Below are 15,952 nucleotides of genomic sequence, written 5' to 3'. Positions count from 1 at the left end.
GAAAGCAATGACCTGGATGAGAAAGAAAGGAGATACCTTTGGAATCCCAAAGCTAGTATTTTTATACCTCTGGAGGACTGGGTTTGTTTGTTTGTTTGTTTATTTATTTAAATGTTTATTTTTGAGAGAGAGAGAGAGAGAGAGAGAGAGCGCGCGCGCGCGAAAGGGGGGAGGGGCAGAGAGAGAGGGGGAGAGAGGATCCGAAGCTGGCTTTGTGCTGACAGCACAGAACCTGATGCAGGGCTCAAACTCATGAACTGTGAGATCATGACCTGGGCTGAAGTCAGATGTTTAACTGAGACCCAGCCACCAGGCAGCGCCCCCTGGGCATTTTTACAATGGACCATGCAGATGAAGAAATGAGGGCATACTATGGGGGCAGAGAGGGCAAAAAAGCTCTTTTGGGGTCAGTTGGAGGAGTCTGGAGATGGAAGGAGACTATGTCCCCCTACAGTAGGGCAAGTATCTTGGCTTTGCCAATGTGTGGAATTCTATGGAGGGTAAGCAATATACCCTCCTCTCCCAGCATGTTTGAAGGTCTGAGGGCAGAAAGGACATATATCCTACTGCTATCTGAGATAGCTTGAGTCTCCTGGGGCCCATGTGGTGTGGAGGGGATTCAGTCTTTCCTGTGTGGTTCCCAGTGATGGGCACAGAAAGTGGCTGAGACACTGCCCAGGGTCTCTGGTGAACCGTCCAGGCCGAGGATCAAGTGGGAGAGGCAGTCAGAACTCAGGGCACAGATAACACCACAAAAGGCCAAGATGATGGCTGGGGAAGGAGAAATGACTGAGTTCTGGGGAGCGACCATTAAGCTCATGTCAAGAGAGTGGCCCCTCAGTCACCAGCTGTGGACACCTGAGCACAGAGGCTGATGAGCCACACCTAGGGGGCAGTTGTCAGGAGAAGCTTGTGGGAGCTCTTGGAGAATAGAGGGGCCAGAAGTCCCCTGCCATTATATCATACAACCTTCCCTCTAGTGTCAGATGTCCTCCAGAGAGAAGGACGGGGAGGACAATGAAAGAAACCCTGAAAGGCTGCAGCCACCAGTCCCCTTGATGGTCAAGGTGTTTTCCTGCTCTTAGCAGGTCATCTTCCTGTCTCCCTTGGCCACACTGCTCCCCCGGAAGGTGATCCTCCTGTGTCTCCCTTGGTCACGCTGCTCCCCAGAAGGTGACCCTCCTGTGTCTCCCTTGGTCACGCTGCTCCCCCGGAAGGTGATCCCAGTCTCCAGGATGGGCTATGTGTTACTCCCGGGGGGAACCACTTCCAGCCTGACTACCCCTTGATTCTGACCTCTTCTTCCTTTCCCGGAGGGCCTGCCGAACCTCTCGATTGAACATGATTTTCTCCTCCTCTGTCATGGCATCATATTCTTCCTCATCCATATTTTGGAGACGCTCCTTCTCTTTCTGAAGTGCCTCCCTGCGTTTGCTCTCTGTGGAGGGAACAGGGAGAGGAAAGTGAGGGAAAGTGACTCACTCACCAGCCTTGGCTGCAGGGCCCTCAGTGGCTCAGCTCCCAGCCCACACTTGCTATGGAGGGTCTATGACAGGGCAAGGGTGGCTCTGGTGCTGCGGGGACATTCTTGATCTCTGGCGGGCCTTCCTTCACTCACACAGTTCCAAAACTGGTCTCCATCTGTGCTAGACTGAATAGTAGTTCCAAAGATGTCCATGTTCTAATCCCCAGAACTGTGAATACGCTACCTGGTGTGGGGGAAAGGATTTTGCAGATGTGATTAAGTTAAGGACTTTGCACTGGGAGACTGTCCCGGATTATCCGAGTGGGCCCAGTATAATCACAAAGGTCCTTATAAGAGGGGTGCAGGAGGGTCAGGGTCAGAGAAGGAGATGTGGCAATGGAAGCAGAGGTCAGAATGCTGTGAAGTAGGGACCATGAGCTGAGAAATGCAAGTGGCCTCTAGAAGCTTGAGAAGGTAAGGAAATGGATTCTCTCCCTGGAGCCTTCAACGAAACAGAGCCCTGTGGACACCCCGCTTTAAGGACTTCTGACTTCCAGAAATGTAAGACAGCAAGTCTGTGTTGTTTGGAGGCATCCAGTCTGTAATTTGCTACCGCAGTGATAGGGAAGTAATATAGCACCCACGGACTTCATACACTACAAACATATGCCGCCAGAGTGCTCAGGGTGACAGAACCATTTGCAGACCAAGGGAAACCATTTTCAATACCCTACAGATTCCAGGTCCAGAAGCATGGTCATGCCCCGCACAAAGGCTGTCAGATTCTTTTCTACAACTTCCACTTGTTGTAGGCCTGTGCTTTGGACTCGGAGATGTATATTTGAAGATCCTTCTCTGACACTTACCAAGGGCTAGGAACAGATAAGAATCAGGTTTCTTCCTCCATAGGCTGCCATGGGGATCATATAGGCAACCCTCTAAAGCATCTAGGCCCGTGCCTGGCAAATTCATAAATGTTCAATAAAAATTAGATTTGAATATAATAATATTGTTACTGGATGCTGCCTTGGGACTTTTTTCAAATGCAGAAGATTTCAGGGAGAGGAGCCCATAATGCAATGGTGAAAAACCTCAATCCACAAGTAAATGAAAAAATGAAAAGAGATACTTTATTTCAAGTTGATGGTAACGGGGACATAAGCTTTCTGGAAAAGCAGGAAGTCGGAGGCTGGAACACTGCCAGGGATTTTCTTCCTAATTTTTCTCTGGATGAGAATGTAAGGAAGCAGTCTTTAAGTTCTGTTTAAGAACTAAGAGAGCTCAAGTTTGTAATTATTTCCTTAATGAAAAAGCACTATGATTTGCTTGGATTTTTCCAGAAGAGAGGTAAGGCCAAGTAAGGAAGGGCAGTGATGTCACCGAGCTGAGGCCAGAGCAGGAGACTGCCTCCCAAGGAAAGTGTCACCTCCTCCCTTGGGGACCAAAATTTGCTAGGTCTGCTTATGACTAAATTGGGAACTCAAGCTAACATTACTCTGAATGTGTGTGTGTGTGTGTGTTTAATTTTCAATCACTGAAATTTTTTTCACGCTACTGTTGTAATGACAGGAAAAAGCAAGGTTTCAGAGTTATAAAGACCTTACTAATTTGCTGTGTGATCTTACACTGTTGATGTCTCTGAGCCTCCTTTTCCTTGTCTGTAAAAGGGGGACAATGATCCCCAGAGGGTTACTGTAAGGATTAAATAACCCACAGTGCCATTTAGAGACATTTCAAGTGTACAGAATGTTGGCTGCAGTGCATGGGAGACAGGAGGCTAAGATGTAGAAGCTGTTTTGTCAAGTTTAGGAGCACTTCCAGTGTTTGCAGGAAATGTACAGTCCCCTTAAACAAAACCAACAAGCTAATCAGTCACCTGAGTCAGGATGGGACTTGTGATGTGTCCCCCATGGGTTGGTTGTGATTACAGGGAAGATGAGAAGGGATGCAGTGTGATATTAGGGGGAAGGGAAACATGTCTGTTACAAGAAGAGCTGGCTGGGTCCATTCCCTGTCCTGTAGTCTCCCGACAGGTCAGCCGCACCTCAGTTCCCTCAGGTGCAAAGTAGAAATAAGAACTTCTGGTCACCTTACAGGGCGGAGGTGAGCACCGATGACATGGCAGATGTAATAGGTTCATCTGCACAATGGCTCAACGTGGTGGAGAAGCATTTCAAAAAGTGTAAGGTTCTGTTGGAAGGGCTGTTAGGGCTTGGGAAGGGCAGCCCAGAAGAGTACGGGGCTTTACCTTCTTGCTCCTTTTTGGCTTTCTCTTGGGCCTTCATGACTGTGTAATCCTGGGCCATGTTGATTACGTAGATGTGCTCCCGGTTGCCGATGGCCTTCAGCAGGCAGAGGAGAGCCACAGCCGCGTTCCGAGCGAAGAGGGTCTCAACGCTATCAAACACCACTCCGCGGAAGCAGTCACTCAGCTGAAACCAGAGTGAGAAAAGACAGTAACTAAGGCCACAGTTACTGGGTTCTCTATGGAGAAAGTTGCTTGTTCTTTTGTGGGTGGTTTTACTGGGGGCTGCATTGGTCTCTGCTGACCTACTGGGCCCCCATGTAAATGCCGTTAAACCACCCTTCCACCTGCTACATTCAACATGCTGTTATAAAATATGAGAGAAAAATACAAATATTTTATCAGTCATGCAAGAGCTTTATCATATGTATTTATAGAATAAAAGATTTCTCCCAACTCTACGGAAATAAGGAACGCAAACTAAACGTGAAAGTGAGGGTTTGGGCAGGTCCATGAGGAACAGGCAGAGAGGAGGGAAAGGCAAGGTATCCCCCCTCACAGAGTAACAGCAAGGGCACCAGTAGCAGGTGGGCCATTCAGATCTTTCAGTGGCGTTACTGCCTTGGCGTGTAACGATCTTGGTAATACTAACCACTGAGGAGCAGCCTCTGTTGTACATCAGTGTTACTCAAAGGGTGGTACACAGACTGGCCACCCTTGGCCAGGAGCTGATCACTACCAGTGTTTGATGAGACCAGAATCGTGTGCCAGAATGTAAATCAACGACATCACGAAAAACACTATTTATTTCAGCTGCTGGTTTTTTGTTTTGTTTTGTTTTGTTTTTTTGTTTTTTTTTTTTTTTTTTGTAGCAAGACTGTCGATGGAGGAAGCCACGCAAACTCCATGTTTCATCAAAGACCAGTACTTCGAGCAGCACTGCTCTGCTGGCTTACTTTGGGCTTTACCAGTGATTTAACCTGGGTACACGAAACACCAGCACACTTACCAGCCCACCTTGCTCGGGTCAGCTGAGAGTGACAGCACTGTGAACACAGTAGCCATCAAACCTTAACCTGAGTAATTTCCTGTGATGACATCTCCTCTTCTGGGAGCCTCAGGTCGCATTTTGTTCTATTGAAATGTGCAACTAATATCGTGGCCTACTTTGAAAAAGCCAAAGCCAATGGACAACTCCAGGACCTGGTGAGCCGTTTAGCTCTCTGCAAACCATAAGCAGCAAACAGGCTTAGGGGTGTCCTCCCAAATCCTGCTGATCTTGTTTTCTTTTCTTTAACTGTATAATGCTTATGAAAACAATTTTTTTTAACTGGAAACGGTTATTGTGTTTTTTGACTTGAAAAGCAATGTGTCATTGTAAAATAATTCAGAAATGTATGAACAGAACTAAAAATCCATTATCCTGCTATCCAAAGATAACCACAGTTAATACACTTTCAGAGTTTTTACTGTTTGTATGACATACATTTAGACATATTCTTATAGAAATGCAATTGTGCTGTACATACTATTTCATAACCTTCTTTTCTCACTTAATACATTGAAAACAGATTTTTACAGCAATTAATATGGTTCCAAGTTCTAACTTTCCATGGCTCCATGTTATGATTTTTAATATACAACTGTAGGGCTGTATCATGAATCTGATTTTTTTTTTTTTTAATATGTAACATGCTCAATGGTCCTTTAAGGAGAGTGACTTCAGGCAGCAGACTGCGCCAGGGCCAGTTGCCTAACAAGAGCTGTCAAAAGGACAAGAGCAAATGACTGTTGGGGGTGAAGAAGCCCATCTTTCCTCTCCAAGACCCCTGGGTTCTGAACCGCCATGGGTGGGCCGTGGATCGGAATCTCAGGTCCCAGCGCAGGGATGGAGTGTGAGCCGTGCAGCTCTGGGCATGTGGGCACGGACGTACCTGTATGCGATCAGCCAGGATCTGGGTGAATAGGTCCTCAGGGAGCACACAGCTCATGAGCCCAGTCTCACCTCCGATACTGGGGCTGACACTGAGCCGGCGCTGTGTGGGCCCCGAAGGGAGAGGGCTGGAGGAAATCTGTCGAGCGGGAGAAGGATCAGGAGTTAGAATCCAGCTTGGTGTCCCAGCAGATCTCATACTTACAAGCCATATGACCTCGTGGAAATCGTATAATCTCTCTGGGCCTCATTTCCTCATCTGTAAAATGGAGATTGCTTTGTAAAATGAAAGGTTTTCCTTAAAGAATTGCCTAAGCTTCAAGTGGGAATACTGTGAAAGGTGCTTTGTATATGTACACATTTGTTCATTCATTCAACAAATATCGGGCACCTACTAGGTACAAGGGGTCCCTCTAGCACTAGGGATACAACAACAAACAACGCTGGCAATGTTGCTGCCTGTGTGGTCCTTATTTCAAATAGAGTAGACAGAAAAGGAGCAGGTGAATATCCAAATCAGTCACATAGTCTGAGATAGTGACAAGTGCTAGGGAGAAAAGAATGAGGTAAGGACATAGAGAATGGTGACAGGGTTGGACAACAATATGAAAGAATGAGACAAGATCCTGAGAGAAGAGTCTTTCTGTGAGGGAACAGCAAGCTCCTTGCACACGAGTGTGCTTGATGGGCTCTGGGGAGCACGTGGGAGCCCAGTGTAACTGTACTGAGTGAGCAATGGGGAAGAAGGTCGGGCTTAATTCAAGTCTAAGGCGTAGTCAGGGCTTGCAGACCCCAGTAAGGAATTTGGATTTTATTCCAAGTGTTATGGGAAGTGGTTGGCATGTTTTAGGCAGAGAATGATCTGAGTTTTATTTCTGAAAGGCCACTGTGCCTGCTGCATGAGGTGAAAAGAGCGGAGGCGGGAAGACTAGTTAGACATCTCCATGGTCAAGGCAGGAGATGAAGGATGCCATGGTGGAAGTGGTGAGAAATGGCTGATACTTTCTCTAACATTCCATCCCACTAGGACTTGGGATAGGATGTGAAAGAAAGAGGGGCACCAAGAATGATCCCTTGGGTTTTAGTCTGAGCATATGGGAAAATGGCAAAGTCATTAATTAAGAAAGAAAAAAAACTGAAGGAAGAACAATTTTTTGCCTTGTTCTGTTTTGGGTGAGGGGCAAGAGTCACTTTTCAGACACATACATTTTGAGATGTGTTTAAGCCATTCAACAGAGATAATGAATGTGAGTTTGTGTGCGTGAACCTCAGCTGGGCAAGAAATTGGGGTTGGAGACAGAAATGTGAGGGGCACACGCATCCTGAAAATATTTAAGTACTTAATAAACTGGATGAGATCACCTATAGAGAAAAGGTAGATAACGAAAAGAAAAGAGCAGATGACTCAGTCCTAGCCTATTCCAAAAGCCTATGGATCTGGAGGATGTGGAAAGGTGCAGGAGTAGGGGGAGTCCCAAATGAGGCAAAGGGGAAGGAGAAGAGCGTGGTGGTGTGCTGGCCAGAAGCACGTCCAGGAAGAGGACTTATCAGCTGCTATGAGGTCATGTGAGGTGGATGACAGAACACAGGCCACTGGATCTGGCAAGATGAATGCCAGCGACCTTGAGAAGAGTGATCCGTGGGGTGGTAAGGACAAAGGCCTCACTGGAATAGGTGAAAGAGAGAATGGGGGTTGAGGATGAGGAGGGAGGCATGCAGCCATTCTTGGGGGGAACAGCCCTGAAGAGGAGTTGAGGGACGAGGTAAGAGCTGGAGGGGGATCTGTGATGTCGGGACAGTGTTTTTAAAGATGGGAGGTAATAAAGCATGCATAGATGCTGATGAGAAGGATCTATAGGGCAAAAAACAAATGGGAGGGAAAGGGGATGACTGCAGGAATTCGGCTCTTGAGTGAGAAGGGCCTGCACATGTGCAGGGCCTAGGATGAGAGCAGGGGCAGTGACTCCGTGGCAGGGAGGGTGCAGCCTGGCTCGTTGGTCTGGTGGTGGGAAAATACGGTGATGGTCTTCTCATTGTTGCTGCTCCCTCCATGGGTCAGAAGAGAGATCATCAGCTGGGAATGAGGAAGAGGAAACGGTCTTAGGGGTTTGGAGAGTGACGACCACAATAAAATAGTTATCTTGAAGAGATGGATGGCAAATTTACTAGGGCAGACCAAAGGTCTGCTTGAGATTTGTGGTCTTAATTTTTAAATAAAGACCACTCAGGAGAGATGAAGATTGTCTCCAGCTGTGTTCAGCCGCTCTGCATGGAGGAGGTGGAGAATCGGCTGAAGTTTTGCTTGGAGAGTATGATGAAGGGCAAGGGGGCAAGGGAATGCCTAAAGTGACAGACACAGATAACAAACCGAGTAAGATGGGGAGTGAAGGGGGTGGTAGGCAGTGAAGATGTGGACTGGAGTTTTGGATGGGACCAGTTACTTCTCACAGAAGTCATATGCAAGGTTAGAAGATGGTAGTCAGGATGTAGGATGTGTGGTCTAGAGGTCTTGGAATTTATGGGTAACGATGAACAAGTTCTTGAACATGACCATGGCAGTGAGGAGCTGAGGTGGGCATGGGACTGAGAAATGAGAGTGTTGTATTAAATGTCATTCAAAAGATAAGAATTTCCAGTGAGTGCTCTCCCAGAACACAGTGATGTATAAACAAATGACCTTATATTACAGTCATATCTTTATTATGTGACATATTATACATTGCTTTCCACTTGCAACATAAATAAACTTTAAGTCATTGGAGAGTTCATGCTTTAGGAGAGCTTTAGAAAACTGAAAAGCCATTTGTGGGTGGAGCATGCCAACACAGTGACTGTTGTCCAAAGCATTAGTCCTGTCACACTGGAGCAGTGTGAGCAGCCATGTGGGCAGGGGTGATCTTGAACAGGCTCTGAGTTCCCTATTTATTGCAAGGGGATTGGGATCAGATTTAGTGTTTTCTGCTGCCTTTGATATATTCTAAAAAGCCTTGCTTCACTGTCCAGATGGATGGAACCCAATCAAAGAAAATGATTCCCCATGACACCCTGTTTAATACAAATATGAGTTTTAGTTCATCCATGAATACCATATTTGGTCTTGAGAAAGAGGGTTAAATGATGCTGCAAAAGAAACTGAGTCGACGGTTCCAATTTTCAAGATGTTAGAAGAAGGAGGGACTGAAACGAAGATGAGAGGCATTATTTGGCACAAATTCAGCCCCCCGGAGTGTCCCATCCAACCTGCATACCTCCTCTCGTGAGGAGACCTTGGCTTCCATTCCATCCACCTGCGCCATCCAACATGTGGGGCCTCTCCTGCAAGGGCCTTCACCTCCACTCTGTTTTCTTCAACAGCCTCCTCTGAAGCGCCCACCTCTCCCACTCTCCCTACTGCACTCTTGGATGGTAACAAGACCCACAAACTCTTCCTCGAATCCTGTTTCATTCTGCTGCCCTCCTCTTAATTCCTTCTCTCCATATACTGCACTTCCCATATACTACTCTCAACTCCCTTGCCCCTTGTTCTGAGCACACTCGTGCCCTTGCAATGATGACTTCTCTCTCTACCTCTGAATGACTGCTTAGGGAAATCTTGAAACAGCGAAGTTATGCCTTCCTGTCTTGGCTGGAGAATCAGCATTCTAAACTGTCTTTTCTTTTGTCCACCACCCATTTCTGGTTCTATTCCTCCCGGTGGACACATCAGTGCTTCGCCACTCTCCTCAAGCATGCTGTGCAACACTAACCTCCTCAATGCTTCCTGCAAAGACTTTGCATCCTGCACACGTCTTAGAGCCACTCAGCAAAGACCTTCTCCGACCTCCGCTCTCCACTTGCCTTCCCCACACGCAGCTGTATCTGTTTTCACCTTTACTGACTCCAGAAGGAGCTGGCCCCCGTCCCTTTTGACTGTGCTTAGTCCTTTCCTCCCTGTCTCCTCCAGGAATCTCATTCCCTCTTGGGTGGATTGTCACCTTACACTCCTCCAGGAGCTCTTCTCCTTATAGACCTGCTTGTGCCTCCACCTCCTTTCAGAGAAACAACTCTCTTAACCCTAAATTTGCTCCTCTAACAACTAGTCTCTTTTCTTGTTCCTTGAAACATCTTGGAAGCCTACACTCACTTGACTCCACTTTCCCCCCGACAACTCATCACCTACCTCTCCACGGTGCCATCCACTGTCTGGCCACAGCACCTGCTATTCTGCCAAGATTGTTCGCAAAGTCCCTTGGCTGAGGCGCAAACTTCCTGACTACTTTATGACCTTCCATGACTCCTGTGCAGCCCTCCCACAATTCATATGAACGGTTTCATCCTTAGCATTCCTTTAGTATTAGACTGAGCCATATGAAATTGCTGTTCCAATGGTTGAATGTTGGCAATTTCATGCGGTTCAAGCCAATTCCTTTTACAAAGCTCTTTTGTCACCAATCTCATTTTATTGCAAATATTTGAATGTGTGGTTATCTCCTTCATCAGACTCTTAGGGCAGCTTAAGTGCAGCGATTTTGCTTTATCTTTATTTTGTTAGCATTCAACCCAGTGCCTATAACATTAAAGTCACTTGCTGAACGCCTGCCAGATGACCTCTCCTTGCAGGACCTGCACCATGAACCTGGTGAGGGCCCCCACAGCAATGGCATGATGCTGACATAGCTGAGGGGTTCTGAGGAGAAAGGGCAGGAGGAGGGATCCCACCCCTCTTCTGGGGAGCCCTGGTTTGTACCTGTGGCGTTTCGGACGCATGCTGGTGGTGCTGCTTCTGAGACCCAGAGCCATGGCTCTCCGCCTTGCTTTTGGCAATAATCATGCTCCCACGCATGGTCTTCGCCGATTTCATTTCAGGGGACAGGGTAGATTCTGAGGTAAACTTGCCCAGGGTCTCACTGCTCAGATATGTCTGTCCCACAGCAGTTTGGCCTGAAGCAGCCTCCTGGGCTACACAGAGAGAGTGGGTTTATATTAAAAGTCACCTCAGGATGATCAGGAAATAATAGTGGGGATGGCACAACTCCTAGCGGGGTTGGTGTGATTCTCTTGAGGAGCACACAGCCGTCTCCATCTGCAGCTGGCTGGGAGGGGCTGGAAGAAGAGGCTACACACGCCGAGGCTGGATGAGGACAGGCGAGTGGAGAGGCTGGACTGGAGTCCAGGGCTCTTCGCTGCCCATCTGCCCAGTGGGTCCCATGTTAGTCTGCCCCACTTCCTCTTCCAGCCCCGAGGGCAAGCATTTCTGAAACTGCTGGTCCACTGTAGCCCTGCCTTGGAAAGCTGACACCTCAGATGGGGCAATGCGGTTGTGCGCTAGGCAGCCTCCACGTTTTCCAGCTCAGGAAGAATTGCTAAGACTCCTTATTCCTTGTTGGCCATTTCAGCAAATAAGCCCTCAGAACTCCCTTGAGAGCTGTCTATCTTTTGTCCCTCTGTCCCTCCCCTGAGAGCTGGTTATAGGTACAAGGACACCATACTGCACCTGGGGGTGGCAGGGGTCAAAGGGCATTGAGGCCACCAGTGGAACAGCTGTACCAACATTCTGTTGGTTCGTCCCTCGTTCATCCAGGTCCTGTTACCCCCGGTGCCTCCAGGCTCCACCTGATTGTGATGGCTCCAGCCTCTTGCCACCTGTGCCCACTCACTTCGCCATGAGTCCTATGCCTCCACGGCCGCTCCCGCCTCCACTGATGGCTGTAGGGTCTCTTCTGTGCTGTCCCCATGTCTGTCAACCTCCCCTGCCAGCGGCGTCATCCAGCCATATCTTACAAAGCCAGCTCTTCCTGATATAATACTAATAAGGGTTTTCATTTCATCTCTCACTTCTTTCAAGACATCATCATTTCACCTCCTTTTTTCCTCACTGCCCAGCTTCTAAAACAGTAGTGTGGGCCACATCTGTCCAATAGACGTATAATGTGTATCCAATTTAGATTTTCTAGTAGCCACATTAGAAAAGTACAAATCGATTTCCATGGTATGTTTAACCCAATCTACCCCAAATGTGATTATATCAACACATTTCTACCTTGCTATTTTACAGTCTTTTTCTCCTACTACATCTTCAACTCCCATGTGCCACCCCCTACCCCCTGCCTGAACCACCACCCCCAAGCAGCACATTTCAATTTGGACACCCATGTTTCAGGTGGCTGGTGGGTACTGCATGGGACAGGGACACACAGGGTTAGATTTACCACTTCTGCTTCAGGACAGCCTGTGGACCCCGCAGTGAACAGCAAGTGTAGGTTTGGGTTTAACCCCTCCATTGAAAGGGCTTTCTCCAAAGCGCCCAGTGACCTCTGAACTGTGACCCACAGTGGCCCTCTCTCAGGGCTCATTCTATCTGTACTTCCAGCAATCTATGACTACATTCATTCATTGATTTGACACATTTTTGGAAGTATTTACTCTGTGTCTACTCTGTGCCAGGTACCAACCCAGGGGCTGGGAATGCATCAGTGAAGAGAACGAACACACATCCCTGCTCCCAGCTAACATTCTGGTGGGGTAGGGAGACAGTAGCATAAGGAAGTCAAGTAAATGGTATATGAACCAGTGATAAGGCCTATGAGACAGACAAGGCCAAGGTGCCCAGACCCAACCAGGGCACTGGAGAGGTGTGCAAACCCTTCTTGCCCCTCCCGCCTGCAGCTTTGTTTCCTTGACTTCTCTGCATCCTGCTCTCCTGACTGCCCACCCCTCTGACACTCACTCTGCCTTCTCGGCCTCCCTGGCTTCTCCTCTACCTACACTCCTCTTAAAATATAAGTGTTCCCCAATGTCCTGTCCTGCTCTTTCCATCCCTCTCCTCTTTCTGGAACTTTCTGGGCTGATTTTCTTTCTTCCAGCAGGTGCACCTCTTACTTTCTTGAGGAAGACTCCCCCCGTTATGTCTTTAGCTTGACATGACCTCCTCAGGTAGGAAGACCAAATCCACAGTTTCTTATGGGACACCAACACAGCTCCAAAGACCTCTGTGAAATGTAGTTTAATTGACAGAAAAGGAAACAAAATCTAAGAGAACCAGAATTATGATGTAGCTTGGGGTTCCCACTGACGGTAGCTGATTATGCCATCCCAAAATATGACTATTAGAGTTCAGGATATGTCACCTCAAAATACGCTGCTTGCTTTTGAACTGTGGGCACTTGAAAAACAGCAAATGTGGGGAGAAGACTTCTCTGACCTTCTCTTATCTGTCTAAAGACAAGTGTCCAAAGGGAACTCAACTGTCACAAATCCCCACCCTGGGAGTTCCATCCAGCAGAGTGGACTGACTCATCACAGGAGAGGAGACATGCTTGTCATTAACTACCGTACTCTCGTCCATTGTTCTGTGGGTCCATTCATCTTCCCTAAGACTCATTTGCTCTCCCCTAAGAGGACTACCTCCCTCCTCTTCTCTCCCTGTGAAGATGGTATTTAATTCAGAATTCTAAGTCACCTCATTTCCTCCTGAGTATCTTCCATGTACACAAGAAGGACACATGTTAATAAACTTATTTTTTTTCCTTGTTAATCTTTTATTATAGCAGTCTCCGCCAAGAACTCAGGATAGAGAGAAAATTATTTTTCCTCTCTTTCACTACTCAAAAGCTACTTTTCTGACCTTTTCAGCAAAGAATCTTCTATTTCCCTAAGCATTCTATGCAGAGGTATGGAAGGGGCATGCCTAAAAGCCCCAGCCACTTTTATCAGTCAACCAGCAAGCATGGTGCACTATCAGAAATGATGTTATGCTGTTATGAATGAATATTTATTAAAAATGGTTCCTCTCAGAGCAATCACTCTACTTCAATGTATTTTACCAATTGAGCAGCCATCTCCTGCCCTGTCGGTCCACAGACAACCTGATGGAGCCAGAATTCTCTACCTCTGGTAGGCAGGCCACACCAGGCCTCACTACTATGGTGTTTAAAACCTTAATTAATTTTCTTCTCCAACAAACTTTCTCCTTTTCCCACATTTCCTATCTTGGTAAATGACATCACTCTCTTCCTGGTTTCCATGACTGGAAATTCTAGGTGACCATCTGGAATGCCTCCCCATCTTTCAATTTCCTGCCATGCAGGTGCTAGGGGGTCGGCTGGCCCAAACCTGTTCACTGTCGGCATCTCCAGTGCTTCCTTTACAAGACATTACAAGAGCTGCTTTCCTAGTGTGGCTTTCTGACCATTTCTCCCAGAGGGTGATAACCACCCGACTCCTCTGTTCCTTCAAAATAAAACCCGAATTCCTAATCTCGGCATCAAGGTCAACCAAGATGGGCCTGAGCCTGCCTTCCCACCTCTAATTTACTGTCAGCTTCCTTGCTTTCTTGGGCAGGAATGTACTTGACTTCTTCTTTGCCTGTCCTTTAAAGCTCATTTGCATGAAAACTTCCCCAGATCAAGCTGGTTGGACCCCAGCCATCCCAAAGTTGCCCTTTCACAGAAGTCAGTATTTCTGTTACATTATTTCCCTCTGCTCTGAACAAGTCCATGTCTGTTCCCCTTCCACAAGTCACCCCCAAAACTGTGGGCTGCCTCTTATTCATGGTCCTGTTCCCCATAGCACCAAATGGGTGCCTGTCTGGGCAGCGGGGAGAGCCACAGATACTCAGTGAAGACAACTCTTCCCTGGGCTATAAGTTGGCAGTATGTTGTAAGTCAGCTTTCAACCAGGCTGGGGGAGAAAAGCTCAGCGGGGGACACAGAGAAGATGGGTATTAGCAGCAGGCTGCCGGCCACTTGACCACAGAAAGTCAGGGGAAAAGGCTCTTACCAGACTCTTCTCCTTCCTTCATGGACTGCTCTATGGCAGCTCTGATACAGAGCTCACGGGCCCGGATCCCCGGGATGTTGCTGCCATCAGAGATCGCTTCAAGCACGATGGAGTCGATGTTCAAGCAGGCTGCATTGTAGTACCTGGCCATGCTGACTGCGGTGGCTGATTTCCCTGAAAAAAAGGTCAGGAGGTTGAATTTCCTGGCTCTCAGTTGCTTAGTGTCTCTAGACAGAAGAAGTTTCTAGAATGGAGGCCCCTGTAGAGTAATCTCTCCAAGCGCTTTGCCTCTACGTCTCTTGTGCGGCCACAGATGGCAGCAGCAAAGAGAAAGGAGGCCGGAACCACAAGTCAGGACCACGGATTCTTGTCCTCATTCTGCCACCCATGTGTTGTGCACCGTGTGATGGCAACACGTTTGCTCTCTGGATTTTCTCCTCAGTCTAGATGGTAATTCTATCAGATGACCTTTAAAAGTCGTGTAGCTCTACTGTCTCTGATTCTAATGGGAAGACTTTTTTGGTTTAAAGAATAACTTGTGTTGATCTTTCTTTTCTCATTTCAAAATATCTGCTTGTTAAAAAGAAAGCAGAAAATTCAAAGAACAAACAGGAGGGAAGGAAAAAGAAGATCCATAATTTGCTCACCCAGAGATATTACAGTTAGCATATGGCTGCTAAGTATGTATATATAACTACCTTACTTATATTTCTTATAAAGAAATGGGTTATGTGGTAGGCTGAACAATGCCCCCCCACCCCAGCCAAAGACATCCACATCCAAATGTCTGAAACCTGTGAATATGTTACCTTATGCGGTAAAGGGGGTTAGCACCTTTGATTAAGTTAAGGATCCTCATATGGGAAATTATCCTGGATTATCTGGGTGGGCCCAACATAATCCCAAGGGCCCTTATAGGAGAAAAGCAAGAGGGTCAGAGTCAGAACAGGTGATTATGATGAAAAGGAAGAGAGACTGGAAGATACTATGATACTGGTTTTGAGGATGGAAGAAGGGGCCACAAGCCAAGGAATGCAGGCAACATTTCTAGAAGCTACAAAGGGAAAGGAAATGGGTCCTCTCCTAGAAGCCTCCAGAAGGAATGCAGCTCTTTTGACACATTTTAGACTTCTGACCTTCAGAAGGAAAGTAAATTTGCATTGTTTCAACTTACTAAATGTGTAGTTATTTGTTATGGTACCAATAGGAAATTAATCCAGATTACAAATCCTAAGTATGACATTTTTCTTACTTAAAATGATGTACCATGAACGTCTTTCTATTCATTTAGTACATTTCTATGGCACTTAAAGAAATTGTGGTGATAGCCGTACATAACTTACCATTTTAACCATATTTTAAGTTGCATTAAGTACATTCATACTATTGTGTGATCATCACCACCATAGGCCTCCAGCACTTTTTCATCTTCTCAAATGGAAACTCTGTACCCATTAAACAACAAGCTCCCATTCTTCTCCTTCCCAGTCCCTGGAAACTACCACTCTTCTTTCTGTTTCTATGAATTCGACCACTGCAAACACTTCATATA

General features: G+C 46.9%; 1 protein-coding gene across 7 annotated transcripts in view; it reads right to left on the bottom strand.

Moving 5' to 3' along the window:
- HYDIN (HYDIN axonemal central pair apparatus protein) overlaps positions 1–15,952 on the bottom strand; it is a 415,179-nt gene that overhangs the window by 88,235 nt on the left and 310,992 nt on the right. For all 7 annotated transcript variants that reach the window (XR_013552530.1, XM_078438955.1, XM_078438961.1 and 4 more), the window contains 5 exons: positions 14,401–14,574; positions 10,370–10,581; positions 5,645–5,782; positions 3,714–3,897; positions 1,297–1,438 (listed from right to left, as the gene is read on the bottom strand). Coding sequence is in view for 6 of the 7 variants with exons in the window: in XM_078438955.1 (XP_078295081.1) it covers positions 1,297–1,438; positions 3,714–3,897; positions 5,645–5,782; positions 10,370–10,581; positions 14,401–14,574 (850 nt within the window). In the remaining variant the exon portion in view is untranslated. The remainder of the gene's footprint in view (positions 1–1,296; positions 1,439–3,713; positions 3,898–5,644; positions 5,783–10,369; positions 10,582–14,400; positions 14,575–15,952) is intronic.

This window comes from Panthera onca, chromosome E2 (assembly GCF_046562875.1).
Source record: "Panthera onca isolate mPanOnc1 chromosome E2, mPanOnc1 haplotype 2, whole genome shotgun sequence".
Taxonomy (NCBI): Eukaryota; Metazoa; Chordata; class Mammalia; order Carnivora; family Felidae; genus Panthera; species Panthera onca.
This window is presented reverse-complemented; position numbering and strand designations above follow the sequence as displayed.